General features: G+C 35.2%; 1 protein-coding gene across 1 annotated transcript in view; it reads left to right on the top strand.

Moving 5' to 3' along the window:
* The first annotated feature begins 652 nt into the window (after positions 1–652).
* LOC128177239 (dynamin-binding protein-like) overlaps positions 653–21,173 on the top strand; it is a 47,467-nt gene continuing 26,946 nt past the window's right edge. The window contains exons 1-16 of the mRNA XM_052843875.1: positions 653–706; positions 3,827–4,106; positions 4,540–6,936; positions 9,248–9,315; positions 9,417–9,546; positions 10,069–10,310; positions 14,012–14,135; positions 14,440–14,531; positions 15,032–15,181; positions 15,677–15,782; positions 15,876–16,003; positions 16,286–16,390; positions 16,752–16,883; positions 17,340–17,480; positions 18,288–18,473; positions 20,934–21,101. Coding sequence (XP_052699835.1) covers positions 653–706; positions 3,827–4,106; positions 4,540–6,936; positions 9,248–9,315; positions 9,417–9,546; positions 10,069–10,310; positions 14,012–14,135; positions 14,440–14,531; positions 15,032–15,181; positions 15,677–15,782; positions 15,876–16,003; positions 16,286–16,390; positions 16,752–16,883; positions 17,340–17,480; positions 18,288–18,473; positions 20,934–21,101 — 4,503 coding nt within the window. The remainder of the gene's footprint in view (positions 707–3,826; positions 4,107–4,539; positions 6,937–9,247; positions 9,316–9,416; positions 9,547–10,068; positions 10,311–14,011; positions 14,136–14,439; positions 14,532–15,031; positions 15,182–15,676; positions 15,783–15,875; positions 16,004–16,285; positions 16,391–16,751; positions 16,884–17,339; positions 17,481–18,287; positions 18,474–20,933; positions 21,102–21,173) is intronic.

The raw sequence follows: 21,173 nt of genomic DNA, 5'->3' as shown, positions 1-21,173 counted from the left end.
CGCCTCGGTCAGAAATATAAAAAAATTGTGGAAAAAGGGGGAAAAAACCCCGCTTTTTTAGCAAATTAATTCCTATATATACTGATCCAATAGTAAAGAGTATTAACTTTCGAGACAAGACCTAGGAAATCGGGTTACTGAATAAATAATTTTTGGTCTTAAAATAATTGATATACTAAAACTATATGCAAGAAATTTCATCAAAATATCTAAGGAAAAAATTATTAGACTCAGACTCGTTAACCGACTCTTGGAATTTGTAAAATAATCACGCAGTATAACTAGTTAATATTGTTCATAACTTACATTTTGATATCAAACTCTCAATGAATAGAAATGTTTTTTTAAAATAACTTTGATATAAATTTGTCAGTATAAGATTAAGATATACGACGTCGTGTTAAATTAGAAATGCACTAAAAAATTAATACTTGTATAAAAACAGAGACATAAATAACATGTCTCTGATAAAAATAAAAGAGATAAAGTCATAAACGATTTTCAATTAATTGATTTGTTCTTGTTGTCGATAATGTTTTGTTTGGGTTTTTTTACACTAACCCCCCCCCCCCCCCCCCCCCCCCCCCCGGTTTGCTGATGTCCGTAGTTACTGCCCTTGTAGATTTATTTACAGAGGGCGTTGTAACAAAACATGGCGGCTATGGTGAAGTGTGAGTTCCTGTCAAAGTGTGTAGTAGCCCTAGTAGTAGGCTTAGGATATTAAAGGTATACAGAATCAATGGTTTTTTACATCAGTATCTTGTGTCACTCTTGTACAGAGAGTTTAGCCTTTCAGGGGTGCTAAAAGACAAGTGCTTTCACGATTACGAAGTGGTACTGTATTATTCAGTGTTATTTTGAAGCGCAAATGCATGAAATTGGTAATCTACGCTTTGATAATTGTTTTTGTTACAAATATAATTTCCGTGGCAATAGAAATTTAATTTTATAGTAAATCTATCTAGTTGCGTTGAAAATATTTTTATTAATGATTTTGACAGGAATGCGAAGTATTTATTAAAGCAATATGAGCTGTATTTTTTAGAATTTTATTTAACTGCAAAAACATGCTAGTATGCTAAGTCTGCATGTAACTTAAACTTTTACGATAAAAGAATTGAAAAAATTATTTATTTTTGTCAGAAGAAAGATTTCTCTTAAAATGAATATATCGCGATTCAATTTTTGTACAGGACAACAATAATTCAATCTTGCTTCATTTAAGGTTTCTTATCGGCTTTTCCCACAAAAATAAGGCTAACAGAAATTAAAATACCATGATATTTTATCATTTTAGTAGAAAATAACATTTCGTTACAAAAATTTTCAGCATAAAAATTGCAGCTCGATCATATTGCTTTAAACAGTTAAATACATCAAGACACTCTTGGCGTTAAAGTTATATCCTAAAGTAAAGCTTTCTTTGTAATGCTTGCTGCATAGAGCTGTGAAGTATAATATGTGTTAATTAATGTGATAACTTGCATGAATCCACCACAAAAAAAAATCATTAGAAAAGTGGGTAGCACAGAGGAAAAATAACAAGAGAATTTTTTTTACACAAGCCCGTGTAAACTGGTGGATCCACCAGAACATGTGTGGATCCAGAAATTTTTTTTTTCAATAGTGTCTGAGGGATATTATTAGTTATCCAGGTTCAATCAAGAGTAACGTACAGGTATTTTATAATAACCGGGGTTGTACTCCGTAAAACCCTGTCAGAGGTTGCATTGAACCTGGATAACAAATTTATTTCTCATGTAAACTAAATAAATCTGTTTCCCATGTCCAATCAAGGGTATTTTACTCATTCAAGATGCACCATTTATGCATTTAATGCATTGTGACATCCACATTGAATGCATTATGACATTATTACCCTTCGCTCAAGTTGGATGTACAGATCGAAATTTACACGTGGCTCATATTAGCCAATCAAATCTCATGTTACAAGCTACATAGAAAATAAATCAAAGTGGGGGGAGGGGGTAGATGGCATAATGACAAATGCATTGTATTTGCTATGAAATCACTACTGGTGTGTGACCAGTTCTCGACACATACTATTTCTCTCCAGTGCATTGTTACATTATTTTACTAACTCATAAATCTATGAAAAATGATTTAAAAATGCACTGGCAATTAGTAGTACTCGGCAAAAACTGGTCGAACGCCAGTACCACATTTAATATACATTTGAAAATTTGTTGCTTATGGTCCCCATGATAGCAAAAAGTCTTAAGTATGCCAAGCGCAATTTTCAAACAAAATGTTTCAATTTCAAGTTTATTGTTGTCTCATACATGTTCATTTTTTTGGGTTAAAAATGCTACTGAGAATTAATTGCAAGCAGCAGAATGTTTAATTCACCTTTTTAATGCATGAAGATTTTAAAATACTTTTCTACTTGTTCTTGCTAGAACAGAAAATGGTAGCTAACACAGGATTGTGGGTATGATTGTGATGAACAAAAATTCATAATTCGTACATAAAAGTGAGTGGTAGTTCTATATCCATCCAGCCTAGGTGTTGTTGTTAATGCTAGCCAGTGCTATAATGCGGCTGCGAGCTGCACTCAATATTATATTTTTGGCAATAAATAATTGTAATTCACTATTTCTGTAAATGTTTATTGTATAGTATAATTAAGTCTCATTTCAGTTCAGAATGTAGCCTTCGTAATAAAAATTCAAATTTGGAATCCTTGTGTACAAAACTAATAAAATATGTTGCAAGTAAAGGCTATGAATTATTAATATATGTCTGCATATTATTATTGATTCTAAGCGTAAACATGTTGGAAATTAGTATGAAAAATTGATATGTTTTGAATGTGTTCATTGTGTTGTAAATATTTTGTTTATAGACTTTCTTGGAAAAATTGTAAAGAGTAGTTTTATTCATGGTTTACGTGTTTTGTGTTTTCTGGTACACAGCATATATATAGGACACATTTGTAAGTGAGGTAAAAGAACATCTTTAGACATACTCGCAAAAGAAATATCTGACCAAACAGAAAATGGATTGCAAAATATGAAGGAATTAAACAGAATGCACAATTTAAAATATACCCTGGTTATATTGTATAAAGGTTTATGGTTTTTTTTTTTTACCTTCTATACTTATAATTTGCCCCGCCCTGAATTCAGCCAGATGCAGTTGTGTAAAAAGAGAGATTATTTGAGAAATTGGAATTTCACCACTCTTAAATTTGCCAGCTGACAATGAGGGTGAAAGGGGCGAAAATAAGCGGGGGTGTAAATTGCCCTGTATACAGTATGCATGATTGATATTTGAATTCATAACTTTTTTTCCTAGAATGAAATAAAGTGTACCAGAACAGGATGTTTTGGTGTTTGATATTGGAATAGTGGTGTTGCTTTTAAAGAGGAAATAGCTATTGCATTTTTGCCCCGGATTTATAGAGATATAAACCTTGATTATTTATATCCATTCTAAATAACCTCTGGGCCCATGGCTAAGTAAATGTAACACATTATAATCTTCAGGAAATATTCACAGATAAAACAATACATATTTTTATTGTGCATGTACCATATGTAAAGTAGACCTGTAATGTAAATGAAAATGCATTATGAAATAATATGTACATGCCGCCAGAAAGTGTTTTTTTAATCATGTTAATAGAAACCTGCCATTTCAACCAGGCAGCTTTATCATTTCAACACTGCAGTCATATTTTTTTTCAGTGCAGTTGGTCAGGACATATTTTATAACGATACTGACCGTGAATGATTTGACAAACTGACAATGATTTAGAATTATCCTTTTGTTAATAGAGATATTGTTTGTATGTGAATTACAGATGGGTGTGGAAAACTTGTCTGGTCAGTATGTCCGAGCTGTCTATCCCTTTGACACTAGCCATCCAAGGGAGATAAGCCTGTCAAAAGGCGACATTGTTAAAGTGGTGAGTGTGATTGACGATAACTGGTACTGTGGGGAGTTCCGGGGAAGGAAGGGGAACTTTCCCTCCAGCTACGTCGAGACGCTGAGTCTGCCTGCCGTAGAAGATGGACAGAAATTGTATGGGGCTATAGAAAACTTTCCTGCTCAGCAAGATGGAGATTTGGAATTCAGAAAAGGTATGATGCTTAAATCGATTATTTCAAAATATGTTGAAAGTTTTTGTTTTTTTATTCTTATACAGAAAAATTGTTTAGGTTATATGCAGCAGATTCTATTTAGTACACCAATACTTATACCGGAATTTGGGAGGTACAAAAATTATTTAGTTAGGATGAACGTAAAACACTTATTTTTTAAGCCTAAAAATGTTGTCCATATCCTGATAAGTTATCTTTGTATTATGGTCATTTAAGGGATGGATTTTTATCAAAGTAAAAGGATCCTTTATTATGGGCAAATTTGAGCTATAGAGCAGGTCAGGAAGATAGGATGAAAGTGCATTTTGATAAAGTGCTTTTACAGTTTTGGTGTATTAAAAACTCTTTCATTGAAATTAATGTACAAAATTGAAAGCCTTGTACTGTATGCTATGCACTTTGACATTTATAGGAGCTGTAATTCTGGGGACCCAGCAGATTGATGCCAACTGGTGGCAGGGACAGATTGGGTCCCATGAAGGGATTTTTCCTGTCACCCATGTCATAGAGTTGGAAATCCCACCCACCCTAAAGGAACGAAGTCGTAGTGTGCGGTCCACTGAGCCCCTGTTTGCTCTAGCTCTGTGTGATTCTGCTGCTCAGCTTGATGAGGAGTTGGGATTTAAGACGGGTGACATTATCACAGTTACCGAAATCTTAGATGCCGATTGGTATTATGGGGAATTAGGAGGCAAAAAGGGAATGTTTCTTTCATCCTGTGTTGAATTAATTCAGGATACTTCACATGATAGTAGCTCATTGCCAGCAGAGTCAAGTGCAAAGCCCAGTTCCAAAATTCAGAAATCATTTTCACTGGACCAGTCTTACTACTCTAGTGTTTGTGATCCACAGCCCAAAGAAGTTTCTAGTTACCAATCAGATTCCCATTATGTTCCTTCTGGCCAATCACAATCCCCAGATCAAAGTGCCAATTTCACGAGTGAAAATACCAAAAGTCTAGACTCCTGTGTCAGTCCCTATGCTATGACCTTGTACCCTTTTGAAGGTCAGTCTGACAATGAACTGTCCTTTGATACCAATGAGATAGTGTACCTTATTCAACACATAGATGACCAGTGGACTGAGGGAGAAATCGATGGCAGAATCGGACTCTTCCCTACCTGTTTTGTCTCCATCATTGTAGACTGTCCATATGCCTTCAACGAATCTGACCTAGTCAACTCAACAGAGGCTAATGCTCCAGAAGAGCATTGTCAGCAGTCAGACAAAGAAGAGGAGAAAAAACATGAAGATCTGGATATTAACGAGAATAGAAACTCACCTACTGTCAATGTGACCTCAGACCTTAAAGAGAAACTTGATAATTCCAGTGCAGTTTCAGGAGAGCATGGGGCAACAAGAGAGGAAGAGGAGTCTGTGTTTGCCCTTGTCTTATATTCCTTTACAGCAGAGTCTGATCAAGACCTCAGTGTGACAGAGGGCGACACAGTTCAGATTATAGAGCATGTTAATGCTGAATGGGTGCGCGCCAGGGATGAAAATACAGGGAAATTTGGACTTGTTCCATCTGCTTTTCTTGACATCATTAGTGGTAGTCCCATTCAGTTAAAAGTGGAGGGTGATAGAAATAGTGAGTATGAAGTGAGCTTGAATGATAGTGAACAGACATACCAACCTCAAGGACATGGAACATCTGTTGACAAAATGAAAGCCAAGATTAATGACAGCAGCAAAAATGGGTCTGATCAACTAGTTAAGCCTGGAGTTTCAGCAAGTGCAAGTGTTACGGAATCAAAAAAAGTAGCACATGAAACAACTAATCACAATTTAAATACAGACAACAAAAAAGAGGCATATCCTCCTCACAGCTTTAATTTTACATTAGAACAAAGATCAGTGCTACCTGTTAAACCTCAATTAAGCCCCAAGCCTATGATCATGCCCAAACCTAGCCTCTCCCCAAAACCTCTCCTTCCAGATAAAATGAAATTGCAACCTGTGAAGGAGGTGTCCGATAACGAGGCCACAATGCTCAAATCCTCTTCAGCACAAGTTCTACACCACAACGAATCCAACAACACACTACAGAAATGTTATTCCAACAGTGAATTGTCAAGTCCAGCAACTCTCAAAACAGAAAACAGAAGAGCAACATTTTCATTCGGTGATGTAGATGCATCAAAATCTTTGAACGACTTGATTTCAGGGGAACTGTCCAAAGCTAAAAGTGATGGGAGACCTAATGTTACTGAACAGAAAAGGGCAAATGTTCCAGCCCAGCCAATTAGACCAGTCCTCCAAAGGGGGCAAATCAGTAGCCAGTCCTTTGATAATTCCTCTGATGTAAACAAAGCTACTGATTCAAAAAGACATTCTGTAAATTTTCCTTTGCATAATCAGACAGCACAGCAATACACAACAAATGATGACTTTATGGGGAATTTTTCAACTGGAAACTCCATCTTCTTTGTGGACCCGGTCCCCTCTGGAAAAAGCCATCCACCCATGAGGAAACCCCCACCCATTCCACAAAGATCATTTGAGCAGACCTCAGAATTTGACCGTAAACCTTCCCTAAGGAAAGCTCCCCCACCCCGTCCCATGGGTCCCAGACTCGCATTGGCCCCTCCCACTGAGCCACTGGTACCTGTGAGGGTGACAGAATCAAAGCATACTGACCAGGTGCCTAGGGTGAGGCCCTCCAGACCAGCGCCCACGCGTCCTGCCCCTACCTCTCCTGCAGTAACTCGTCCAGTTCCCACTCGACCAGCACCGTCCAGACCCCAGGGGCCACCCGCTAGGGTGGCTCCTCCAGAGGAGCTCATTACACTGGATGATGAAGTGAAAGGTAAATCACAATATGTCTCATACAGCACAGCTGCTGTTTGGTTAGCTCTAGATTTCCCTCTGTTTTCCTTATGTTTTTTTGGTCAGGATACTGGTAGCTCTAGATTACTGTTTTCCGTGATGTTTTTGGTTTTGGTAGAATTTTTTTCCCCCCATTTACCTTGATTGTTTTGTTAAGTTACACAGAAACACCTCGTAAAATGACATTATAATTCCCGTGATTCCTTAAAAAGACAAACAGTGAAAACAAAGGGTCACCTGACATGACCCTGATACACCCTGATAATCGTCGGATAGACCCTGATAAAGACTATCTACATGGCCCCAACCACTCAGTATGCATTGCCATGTAATAGATGTATACCAGTATAATTATATATGTACACATACATATACTGGTAGATGTTTTGGGCTGGCATTTTATGATTTTGTAATAAAAGAATACTAAATTGATGAAGATATGGCCAGATTTGTTTATAGATTATTTATTCAGTGTACTATGTACCGTGATCTCAAACAAGGCTCCTTTAGGTCTACAGAGGTGTAGGTGTCTTGCTGGAGATTTATGGTATATGTATATATACCCTCAGCTTGACCAGAATATAATAAGCAAGGTAGAGTGAAATAGTGAACACTTGTTTTTGATCTGTAAATATCTGTATGTGATCTAACTTGGCCCAAATATGAACAGTTCGGGAAACCAGTGGAAGTTAATTTTGAACCATGATTAATAAACATGGATACACCTAAGTTTCTAGGTGAGTTAAAAGTCTACGCACACCTGAACATAGAATATGAAAAGAAGTGAAAGGTGTACAGTTATGAATATACAGCCCATGGTATTTGGAACATTTACTATCATTCAGCGTCAAGTTACCTTCATTCATAAAAACCATGTCAAGATGAACAGCAAAAAATTGCATTTGTATAGAACTGTATTGTGCATAAAATACCTGCGGGAGATTATTTTTTTGGTGAATTATGTTAAAGGGCATTGTGAATAATACAAGTACAAGTATTACCAAATGAGTAGATTTCTTTGAAATATTAGTTTTTACCACTGGGAATTCCCTTCTGTCACTAGCCTGTTTCACTTTGTTGATGTATTGATGAGATTTTGTCTTTTATGGCATTTGGACCCATACCTTCATATTCCTCTACTTCTGTGGTATGTAGAGACCAAGCCTACAGGTATGGGGGTGAGGTGGGAGATATCAATGGAATGTTCTTGAATGACCTTGAAATTAGTGATATTTCAAATGTCAACTTTTTTAATATTAGGGTAAATTTTATCAAAAAAGTAAGTAGCCAATAGAAATTACTCAGTCTTTAAATTGTTTTTAATGAGGAGGAAAAGAAAGATGAGCAGAAAGAATGATGCAGAGCATTTGTATGGTGGGTCTAAATGGAGAAGAGATCCAATTTTTGTTTATTTTAATTCATGGTTATTAATAGGATAGAGATAAGGATGTGCTAAAACTTATCTCTCAGATACTGGTACTTGATTTATAATCTTCAGTGACAAGGAAATACATGTGTTAAAACTATGTATTAATTCTACAAAAACACAGAGCCCAATCTGCTGCTTCTATATTAAAAAAAAAAATGTTGCCGGCGGGTGTTATTTTTGGTAATTAAAGGGTATATCAAGATGATATATCAAGATTAATTATTTAGAGTTTGGTGAGCTTAGTTCTGAATTATCTACAAATGAGAGTAATATACATCCCTGACATTGGTCAGTGTATTGGCAAGAGGGAGACACAGATATGAACACAATTTCTTTATTATTCATTCAATTATATGAATCCTAGCCGCATACCTATTTTTGCCAATCATTTTTAGTTGTGCTGTGGTACATGTGAGCCTACATACATATAAATGTACGTGGACAGTTATACGATGTACATGACATGACTGTCTCCTTTTGTATATACGTATCCTCACAGGTTTATGTAAGTTTAGATCACCAGGTGTTGTGTACCGGTACATGTAAACATCTATACACATGTACATGAATGTAATGTCAGGATGACAGTTCACTATCAATTGTTTCATGTCAAGCTGCCCTCCCTTATTATAGAAAGAAAGGAAATATTGATATAAGTTGTGATATATCTTAAGATTATATAAAATCAGAAAAAGGAAACTTTGTTGATATAAGTGACATCTCACTGATAAATTTAATTTTTATCTGAAATCAGTTAGCTATTACATGTATTTACCTGTAAGTTTGCAATTGCCTAAAGTCCAGTAAACATAATAAATGATCTAGATTTGTTTTTATCTCTCAGTTTGGTTTATTTTGTTAGTTGAATCTCACTCCCTTGTTGTGGCAGACCTAAGAAAGAAAATTAAAGACCTTGAAATGGACATAGAGGTAATCGGATTTAGCTTGTTTAATTTGTGATCTGTATGAATAGATATTTTCGATCACACATCCTTATAAAGAATTATTTCTATTCTTTTTAATAATTTCAGAATTTCGAAAAGTCTCGGTTTGAGCTTGAGAAGAGCCTGGAAGAGGATGACAATGAGGAAACTAAAGAGGACATCCAGTTTTACAAAGAAAACATTAGCGGCCTCAACACAGAGCTGAGTGCTCTAAAGAGTAAGTGGAGCGAGTCAATGTATAGATGCAGATATCTCAAGAAAATTTTCTAGGAATATTATGAGCATCAACTAGTCGTGTGCACTGTAGTTTAGAGCGAGTATCTATGCTCAACTCTTGTACATGCTCTAGAACGTTCAGTTGTGGAATAATTTGTTATTTGTGATGGCTAATTGTTAAAACAACTTTGTGATTCACATCCTTAAATGGTTTCATTGTTCGCTGTGGATAGTATCTCTTATTGTAAATTATATATTACAGTATAGTGTAAACATATTGCATTAAGATATGTGGTAAATCAAATTTACATGTAAATTAACTTGTTAAAAAATAAATAAAGTATCTCTGGTGCAAATATAACACATTATACATTATAAATGCTTAATAAAATGTACATGTGAATTAATGTGTTAAAAAATAAATTGCTGCAAAATATCTCGCGTGTACCCGGTAAATATAATACATTAATTTTGCAGTACAGATGTATTTAAATTCTAATTGTATTAAATTCAAATTTTACAGAGGATCTGATAGAACTGTGTCCTGAAGAGGGAGATATGGAGGCTCAGAAAGAGGCTGAGAGGAAGAGGAAAGAGGAGGAAAAAATTCAACTTGAGGAGGAAAGAAAAAAGAATGAGGAGATGAAGGAAAAGCGAAGGGAAAAGCGAGGACGGGTGATAGAGGAGTTGATTCAGACAGAGAAGGACTTCCAGCAGAGCTTAGGCCTGTGTATAGAGACATTCTTATCTCCCAATGCTGAGAGGGTAAGGACAGAGCTTAGGCCTGTGTATAGAGACATTCTTATCTCCCAATGCTGAGAGGGTAAGGACAGAGCTTAGGCCTGTGTATAGAGACATTCTTATCTCCCAATGCTGAGAGGGTAAGGACAGAGCTTAGGCCTGTGTATAGAGACATTCTTATCTCCCAATGCTGAGAGGGTAAGGACAGAGCTTAGGCCTGTGTATAGAGACATTTTATCTCCTAATGCTGAGAGGGTAAGGACAGAGCTTAGGCCTGTGTATAGAGACATTCTTATCTCCCAATGCTGAGAGGGTAAGGAAATCAGTGGAATGTGATGTCATAAGGTCCTGCATTTTTTTCTCTCTCATATTTTGATTAAATATGGTGTAAAAAGTATCTTGATTTAAAAAGAACTGAAGATAGTAGCTAGGTCCTTTAGAATCATGTCATATTGCAAGAAATCAGAATGTGCCTTCTGCCCAATAAAAGTTCACAGATGAATTAGGATACAAAGCTTAATGTAAGTTTGTATTCTCAATCTACTTATTTAACTGCTAATTTTGTACATTATTTCATGAGTGCAAATCGCTTTGATTAAAAATTTTATCAAGTTAACGAGGCCGGGTCTAATTAGTTCTGCCCTAGATTTTTTATTGAATTTTTTTACCTGAATTTCTACTGATATAATTATTATTTTAAGATTAAAAAATAAGACATTTACCACACCGTTTGTTTAGGGGGTCATCTCAAAGTTTGTTAATCTTTAACATAGGACCCTATGGGATTTCGCTTGAAATGTATCAATTTTGCACATTTTTTTAAACTTCTGCCCTAGGGATTTCTTTTTCTGTTCTACATATTAAAGTTATTGCTAAAAGGCATCAAATGGTCATATAAAAAAAACCTTTTACCTCCTGGTTTGTTCCAGGGGTCTTTTCAAAGTTGATTTTTGTATGCCCAATTTCCCAGATTTGTCAGATAATGGCTATTTTTTATTTGACAAAGGCGGAAAAGGTGATCTTTATAGTATTATTAAAGCCTTCAGACATATTTAAGTCATAAAAAAATATATAACATCACATATTAAGGGTCATTAATATAAAATACATGGTTACTGTCTTGAAATATATGAATTAAGCTATATTTAGGCGGGTTAAGAAAACGTGACAGAGGGTTTGGCCTGCTGAACCCTCTTCACTTTTTCGACCCGAGCCCAAATATAGCTTATACTTCGAGACAGTTATGTTTATTCCACAATATAACATTAATTTTACGCATTAAACGAGCCATTTTCAACAAATTTCGCTGAATATCTGCAGATAAAACTATCACGCCATGGCGTCAAACAAGCAAAAAGATGACGTCACAATACAAATGAAACGCTGCGCGAAAGCGTGCGTACTCGTTCTGTACTCGGCCTCGTTAAGAAAGGACGAGTGCAGTCAGTGCACTTATGGGCCCCAGTAAAAAGTGAAAAAATAAAGATTCAAATTTAGCATAATTTTTTCCCTAACATTATCTATTGATATTTATTCCATAAGAATTAACAAGTTTTAGCACTGAAGTTATTGTATATAAAAAGCACGAAGCTTTACAACATAGTAGGGGTCAGCAGACTTTCATGATTTTGTATAGTAAATCAATTAAGGACGGGCATTCATTTCAAAGCCTTTGTTTTCTGTCAGCCTAACCGAGTACAAACTTGTGGAAAAGACAAAATACACATTATACATTTAGAAAACTCCTGTGAAAGTAAGAAGTTTGTACTACATTAGGCTAGTACCTAAAAAATGAAAACGTATGAAAATTTCGAAGTTTTTCCTATAGCAAGCGAAAGCTATAACCTGCGTGACCCATGTTTGAACCCATGTATGGAATAAATTATTTCAAACAATCACGTGGGTTCTATCCAGGTAAACGTTTGTCAAATGTGCTCACTGTAAAACATTGACAAGTTTTAAATCGCTTTCCATCATCTTTGTATGGTCAGGAATGTTTGTTTGGTCACTATGGTAATATGCAACTTCAAAGCTTTATTCGATTTTTTTTCAGACGTAAAATAATGCATAAAGTATAATTCAGCAAAAGCGCCAATCGATCCACCAACAGAGCAATGTTGATTTAAATGTCTCATCTCTCTGATTTAACGAGGCCGGGTCTAATTTTTTCTGCCCTAGATTTTTGAATGAAATTTTCTACAAGAATTTCTACTGATATAATTATTATTTTAAGATAAAAAAATAAAACATTTACCACACCGTTTGTTTAGGGGGTCATCTCAAAGTTTGTTAACTTTTAACATAGGACCCTATGGGATTTTGCTTGAAATGTATCAATTTTGCACATTTTTTTACATTTTTTTAAAACTTCTGCCCTAGGGATTTCTTTTTCTGTTCTACATATTAAAGTTATTGCTAAAAGGCATCAAATGGTCAAATAAAAAAAACCTTTTACCTCCTTGTTTGTTCCAGGGATCTTATCAAAGTTGTTTTTTTGTATACCCAATTTCCCAGTTTGTCGGATAATGGCTAGTTTTTGTTTGACAAAGGCGGAAATGGTGATCTTTATAGTATTATTAAAACATTCAGACATATTTAAGTAATAAATAAATATATAACATCATATATTAAGGGTCATTAATATAAAATACATGGTTTCTGTTTTGAAATATATGAATTAAGCTATATTTAGGCGGGTTAAGAAAACGTGAGAGGGCTAGGCTTGCTGAACCCTCTTCACGTTTTCGACCCGAGCCCAAATATAGCTTATACTTGGAGACATTTATGTTTATTCCACTATATAAAATCAATTTTACGCATCAAACGAGCTATTTTCAACAAATTTTGCTGAATATCTGCAGTTGAAACTATCACGACATGGCGTCAACAACGCAAAAAGATGACGTCACAATACAAATGAAACGCTGCGCGAAAGCGTGCGTACTCGTTCTGTACTCGGCCTCGTTAAATAGACACAATTCACGTAGGTTTGGTTCAATTTTTCCAGATTTAGATTATTTTTAGGCATTTAAAAATCCTCAAATTTTAAACTGTATGTTACTTTTTGTAAATTTAAGCGTGCATATACCCGGTAAATCACAAGTATCCATCAGTGCTTAATTATTACGAGGAAAAAAGCAATTTGTTGATATTTTCTACATAAAAACGACACTTAAAAAGGGCCCATTCTCTATAGCTTAAGTGCACTTGTTCTTTAACAGCAGTTTAAATGTTTTTTTTGTGTTTGCAAATAAAGTATGGAGTATGACAGTATTAAAAAGCAATATTGCAGTTTCTAAAGTCTTCCTTGCTGAAAAACATTGCTTATACAGTCACATATTTAATAATATACTTTAGATTCCTAATTAAACGCGAGGAATTAATTTCCGCGTATAATCACGAGAGACATATTTCATGGACTATGATATTTTGCTTTTATTTTTCACACAGTTTTAAACTATATAATTTAATAAAAAATTGATGTTCACAATTTTCAATCCTCGCGATTTGATACAAAACAGTGGAGTCATGGAATTAAGTACATTTACTCAATTATGTAAAATAAGGATTTTACAGTAAAAGTAACGGAGTTACAATCCATGACAATACTTCTGTCCAGAAGAAATACTTCTAACCACAAGATTTATGGTATGCACAGAACTTCACACAACAAAGTGTGATTTGATGTGGTTTGCACAGATTAACCCTTGTTCTTCTGTATACAGCATCCCGAGGTGGATGTTGGTGTACTGATGGGGAACATTGAGGATGTGGCCGACATGTCCCAGAGGCTTCTGACTGCCCTGGAGGGTGCGGTGCAGGGCAAAGGGTTCGAGGAGCAGGTCATAGGTATGTACCGTAATAGGTGGTCATTTAAATTAAGTCAATTTCAAAACATTTATAATGCCTATTGTTATGTTGAATGATATTCATGTTAATTTTAAAATCACTGCTGTGGAATATTGATTAAATGTTGTTCTGACATTATAAAACAAAATATTAAGTAAAATAACAGTTAAGCTATTAACAGAATGCAAATGCCTTGATTTGATACATGGTGGCATGAAAAAAAGACACTAGATACTAAATTAATTATGTTACCACATGGTTGTATTGGTATGTTTTGTTCTGATTTGTTGCCCCGTTGTTGTAGGTGTCTGCTTTGTGATTCTGGCAGAGGACATGAAGACGGCCTTCGCTCCGTACTGTCGTAACCACGACCAGGTCATCACACTGCTGGAAAAGGTACACTTTAGTGGCATCAGTATTGTTAAAACAAGCTGGTCAAAAGATGTAGGAGATTGTAGGGGAATAATTGTAGCAGATTATTACAGCATTTTGTAGGAGATTATTACAGCACTTAGTAGATTATTACAGCACATAGTAGATTATTACAGCTTGTAGTAATTTATTACACCACTTAGTAAATTATTACACCACTTATTAGATTATTACACCATGTGGTAGATTATTACAGCACTTAATAGAATATTACATAATGTGGTAGATTATTACAGCATTTAGTAGATTATTACAGCACTTAGTAGATTATTACAGCACGTAGTAGATTATTACAGCACGTAGTAGATTATTACAGCACTTAGTAGATTATCACAGCACTTAGTAGATTATTACAGCACGTAGTAGATTATCACAGCACGCAGTAGATTATTACACCACTTAGTAGAGTATTACACCACTTAATAGATTACATGTATCTTAATATAATGTAATTTTTATTTAAGTATGAGGAGAGTGAAACAGTAATGGTGTACATCAACCGAATGTTGGATCGACTGAGACAGAAGACTGTGGTGTTTGATTTGGGGGCCCTGCTGATTAAACCTGTACAAAGGATCCTCAAATACCCACTCCTGCTCAACGAACTCTTCAAGGTCAGGAATCCAAGGTCACTTGTTTAAAAATTCGAAAGAAATGTGAATATCTAAAGGAACATCTTCACAACAGCAAGGTTTTGTGATTATCGGAACTCCACACAAGTTCACAAAGCCTTGACGTTGTGAAGATCTTAAGAAAAGGGATTTTTAATCTCCTTCAGAAAGCCGCAGTTTTCAGTTGTATGGAGTTCCTCACTGTGGTATAGTTTTGTATGTGGAAAAACTGCAATAGGGTCTACATTAATTTCACCTATTCGTACCAGTTAACTGTCCAGCATCTTGTAGGAGACTCCCGTTAAGTGGCTAAAAGATCTAAAATCTGCAGCTATTGTGAAGTAATGTGAACTTCAAAAATTTTAGGCAAAAAACTAAAAGTAAGTCTTGTGGCAAGTTTTATGCAGATGCCGCTGCAATAGAAGAGAGCAAAATGAATGTACTAATATTGCTTACATTGTTTCTTTTAAGATTTCATGTTGTTCCTCTCTTTTATAGTCAACAGAGGATGATCATCCAGACAAAAAGGAAATCCTGAATGCCATCAACGCGATGACTGAGGTGGCATCAGCCATCAATGAGTATAAACGCAGGAAGGACCTAGGTTAGAAACCTGCAAATTATACTCAACAAATAGAAACTTGCATACATTTATGCATCTATGTATACCATTTGATGTTCCTTTTTTTTTCTTCAGTGTTCAAATACAAGAAAGTGTCCGATGAATCCTTCGGGGACAAACTTGCCAAACTCAGCTTCCACACAATCAAAAAGAAAGGCAGCAGGTTCAAAGGTCGAATTAGCACTAATCTTGGATTGTCACTGGTGAGTCCCAGAAACAATTGCAGTTAAACATGCTTTTAATAAACTCGGTAACACTTACATTGTACAATACAACAATTAAAGTCAAACATATTTTATAACAAATTGTAGTCGTAACAAATCAAAATAGTTTTTTCCTTGTTCTTTGCTACACATATGTTTTAACCTTCTGGTATGTATATTTATAGTCAATGTGAATGTGTTCATAAAAAAAATTGGGGTAGCTGTGAAACATATATTTAGATGATTCAGGGCTCACAAAAAGCTTGATGGTTTATATATTAGATCAAAGATGAGAGTTTTGACCGAGAAGAAAACAAGTTTCGACAGCTAGAGAAGATGGTTAAAGTGTTTGTCAGGAACACTCAGAGCTTCATGGACCAGTTACAGGTATTTTTTGTGTTCCAGGCTCGTCGTTATAGTTACTTCTTTTAAGTACTGTAAGAATGGAGTCCAATTGTTACCAATTTTCTTTATACATGGTAGTTGTTCATAGTAACGTAATTTCAAAGTATAAACCTTAACAGGTAAATGTAATTGTATTAAATTTTTAAGTTTAGATATCGAAATTTATGGGTAAGAGCTACCTATTCAGATGAAAAATTCAAGGATTTTACAGTCATATGAATGTGAAATTGTCATAAGTGTTATGTGTAGGTATATACCAGACTGAGTATAACGAAAATACACTTTGAATTTTCTATAGAAAAGTGTGTTTGAAGCATTACAGCACACCGTGGATGTTTTGTAGGAGTCGGTGACCTGCCATGAGTGTATGGTAGCCGACCTGGCCGACTTTTACGATGACAAGCAGAGTAACGCCGAAATGCAGAAATATCAAGAAGCTCAGGAACTTCTGGACAGGAAGCATTTACCTCTCTTTGTTAGTACAAGAAATGTATTCTTATGTTTAATAATCTTTTATGTTTACTCAGGGAATTTAATTAATGTTCATTTTAATGGATTATACTGTGGAATCATCATTGTTCGGGGACCAATGTTCATAGCTTTTGTGGGTAACCCTTGCCCATGAATTTACTTCCCCATGAACCTATACGCAATCACTTGTTTAGTATATTTATTAAAATTATCCCGATTACACTACCAACAAAATTACGTCCCCATGAGCCAGGAAAATGTTGGCTACTCATGAACATTGACCCCCATGAATAAAAATGATTCCAGAGTATCTTAATATAAAGCAAGTGAAAAGTAATACACTGTATTTTGTATGGTACATTAATACAATCATATTATTACATCTGTGCACATTAATATGTTATTATCATTATTACCTCTGACATATTGATCTGCCATTAATGTGTTGGGACTTTTACAGCAAGAGACGGTGCGAGACATGGTGACCTCCCCTTTGAACACTCTCCTGGCCCTGTTTGAGGCCCCCGGTAAGGTCATACAGAAGAGGTTCGACAAGTTACTAGATTACGACTCCATGCAGAGGAAGGTCACAGACGGAAGGGTGAGGGTCATTACTTGTACCGCATTCTGTTTAATTAAAGTTAAACACATGTAGAATGGCATAAAAGGTCTGTTTTAAATAATTCTTATCAATGAAAAAATCTGTATATAGAAAATGGTTTCAATTTGTGATTTCATAATTCTAACTAGTACTTTATACAGGGTTATTTTCACCCCATGTTATTTTTGCCCTTCTTCACTTGCAAACGGTTTTGCCCCGTCTTGAATTAGCCCAGACATAGTTGTACTTAAGGTACCTCACTACACCTACACTTTTACTTTTTAAGACACAAGGTCACAAGATGGCGATTTAAATGTTTTGTTAAACTGTTTATATCGTTGAGTTAGGTTGTATATCGGCGTATCTCAGTGGTTAAAGTATTGGGCTTCTAAACCGCAGATCATGAGTTCGAATCCGCCTGGAGCTTTTGTTCAATTTAACTGAATTAAATTTTTCAAAATGTAATTTTTCATCCAAAATTGCATATTTTTTGGCCTATTAGACTTAAATACTTCTTATCCATTATGATATCTATCATAATCAAGTAATTTTCTGTGATTTGAGAAAATATTTCACGGTGTAGTGAGCCACCTTAAAGACGGATTATTTGAGACATTGGAATTTGCCCACTGTCAACGAGGGCAAAAGGGGCAAAAATAAAACAGGGCAAATATTTCCCTTTATACGGTAATTATCAATTACAGGGTACATATCTTAATAACTTCAGAAACACCATTTTATATTTTCATGTCGTATTGATCTTCAGTGGGCTATATGACTTGAAACTGAACACTATGTACTTTATAGATGCCAGAGAAGGCCTTACAGTCTGTGAAGAACGATTACGAGGGTCTGAATGCCCAGCTCCTGGACGAGCTTCCCAAGCTGTACAGCTTGTCCCTCCAGCTCCTGCAGGGCTGTATCGCAGCCTTCGTGCAGGCCCAGCGGGAGTACGTCAACCAGAGATCCCTGCAGCTCTCCGATTCTCTGGATGTAAGTAACAGAGAGACGCAGATTTACCTGTACTGGGTTAATCATGCATTGTAGTGGATTCAGTGAATAGAGAGCATTAGTTTTGTTGTTTTGGAATTTTGGAGTATGTATTAAATTTTGATTTACAAACACAGAATGACTAGTTTTAGATCATCTACAGTTAATGTGTAACCATTTCTCAGTGTGTATCTGGTGTTTGAGACAATTTAACAAGTACCGGTACCTGAGCGTTTTATTTTTCTTAAACAGCTTTGATATGATTTTTTTTTAATGTCTGTCTTTTTATTTATCATTTTATTTTCTTTTATTATTAATTATTTGTTCATGTGTACAGGGTATCTACATGTATTTGCAGCAAATCTCACTGAGCTTTTCTTATTTAATATTTTTATGTCCAGTTTCTGTTTAAACTCTTTAATTTTTCCTTAAAACAGCAATACACGGAAAAAATATTAATCTCTCCTTTAAAACCATATAATTTGATTTTTTTTGGCAGAGTTCCAATTCAATTGCAATAAATATATTTAATCTATCCTCAAAGTCCTCAAGTTAGAAATCACGAACCTTATGAATATATTTATGCCCCTCTTCGAAGAAGGGAGGGCACATTGCTTTGCTGCTGTCTGTCAGTCTGTCGGTCGGTCGGTCCACCAACAGTTTCCATTCATTTTTTTTCATAGAGGATGAACATATTAAAATGAAATTTGGTATACAGGTTTATCATGATAATAACTAGGTCAAGTTCCATATTGGGTATGATCGAGCCATTTTCAACAGAGTTATGGCCCTTGGACGTAGAAAAATTCCAGTTATTTGCAGTTTCCGCTCATTTTCTTTGCAGAGGATAAACATATTGAAATGAAATTTGGTATACAGGTTTATCATGATAATATTTAGGTCAAGTTTGATATTTGGTACGATTGAGCCATGTTCGTCAGAGTTATGGCCCTTGGACTTAGAAAAATTCCAGTTATTTGCAGTTTCCGCTCTTTTTCTTCGCAGAGGATGAACATATTGAAATGAAATTTGGTATACATGTATTTTAGGATAATATCTAGGTCAAGTTCGATTTTGGGTACGATTGAGCCATTTTTGACAGAATTATGGCCCTTTGACTTAGAAAAATTCCAAATATTTAGAGTTTACATTCATTTTCTTTGTGGATGTTTCCCAGGGAGGGGGGCATAAGTGTTTCACAAACATCTCTTGTTTGTTATCAAATGCAAAAATTTGCATATTATTTATTTGAAAAATATGTATTGGTATTTTGTGACACATGACTTTTTTAAAGATTTTATTGCACTTAAAGTGTTTGTTGTATACATAAACTCTATAAACTTTGCTAATGATTTTTACATGTGATCTCTTAATATTATTTATTTGCAGTTTTGCTTGTTTTTTCCTATTTTGACTTTTCTGACCTGTGTTGTTGAGCTTTTATACTTAAAGCATTTCATTTCAGAAAGTCACCCAGCATGAAATAGCCACTAAATCTCAATCGCCCAACATTTCCACTGTAAGTCTGTTGTGTCCCGGCCCCTCGCTGACACAGTTACTGATATACATATACACTATTGTCCGCTGTCCGGCATCATCAGTACATGTACAAAGAAAATAGCTTTATGTTCTGTAGATTCCTAATTAAACGCGAGGTATTGATATTAGCATAAAAATCCCGAGAAGCAACTCTCACAGATTTTGAAATCTCGCTTATATTTTCAGAGAATTATAAGATATTAGGATATCTTGTTTGGATACAAAACAGCGGGATCGCGGAATTAAGTACCTGCATAAAATAAGGAATCTACAGTATGCTTTGCATGACACCTTTAGTTTAGATTGACCAATGCTTTTTTTGTTTGCATGTTGCCAGGATTTTAAGCTAGACCGTTGGTAAAGGTGATGTATTAGGTATTGCAAGGATAGAACAGAGATATGTAACTAGATGGTTAACCATGTTATTAAGATATGCAAGGGACTGCATGATATTTGGTGATTTAGGGGTTTTTAAATTAGAGAACATTTACCTGTGATATTTCATGGAATTGATTTTTGTTTTGCTATCTAAAAAAAATGGATATTTATATTAAACTAACTTTTTTCAAAATGACTTGATTTTGCAAATGACTAAAGAAAATAAATTGTTTGCAGGGACAAAATTTTTTTGCGATATCAATCCCAAGTATGAAATTTTAAAAAGTCAAGGCACACATAAACTAGTTTATGACAATGAAGTTCTCGCAAACCTTATGGATTTTTCTGCAAGTTGGTTTATAGTTTCATGTTTTCAGAATTTCAAAAACTAGGCTAGACTGATCCTTTTTTATTGGAAACTTATCCGATAGAAGTGAATAATAAACCATTGAGAATTAACCGAATTAGTAAACAATACAGACTGCTGTGAATTTTCAGGACAGTACTAAACAAGGAGTAATAATTGTGACTGTGTGCTATTTCTAGCTCCCTTCTCTGCTGTCTTCCACGGATAATCTGATTGATGTCTTCAACATCCGCCACGTGGCTGTCGTGGATAAAATGTCCTGGCTCAGCTTCATTCCCAAGGGATTCAATCCCAAAGTGGATGCTCTGAAACAGCCAGACAAGAAAGGGAAGAGGCCATCTCTGGCTGTAAGTGAAATCGAACACATATTGTAACAGTGATTAATGATAAAGGTACACTGAGAACAAAAATTACTCTCC

Source organism: Crassostrea angulata, chromosome 1 (assembly GCF_025612915.1).
Source record: "Crassostrea angulata isolate pt1a10 chromosome 1, ASM2561291v2, whole genome shotgun sequence".
Taxonomy (NCBI): domain Eukaryota; kingdom Metazoa; phylum Mollusca; class Bivalvia; order Ostreida; family Ostreidae; genus Magallana; species Magallana angulata.
The sequence above is the reverse complement of the archived record's forward strand: the minus strand, read 5'-3'. Positions and strand labels throughout refer to the sequence as shown.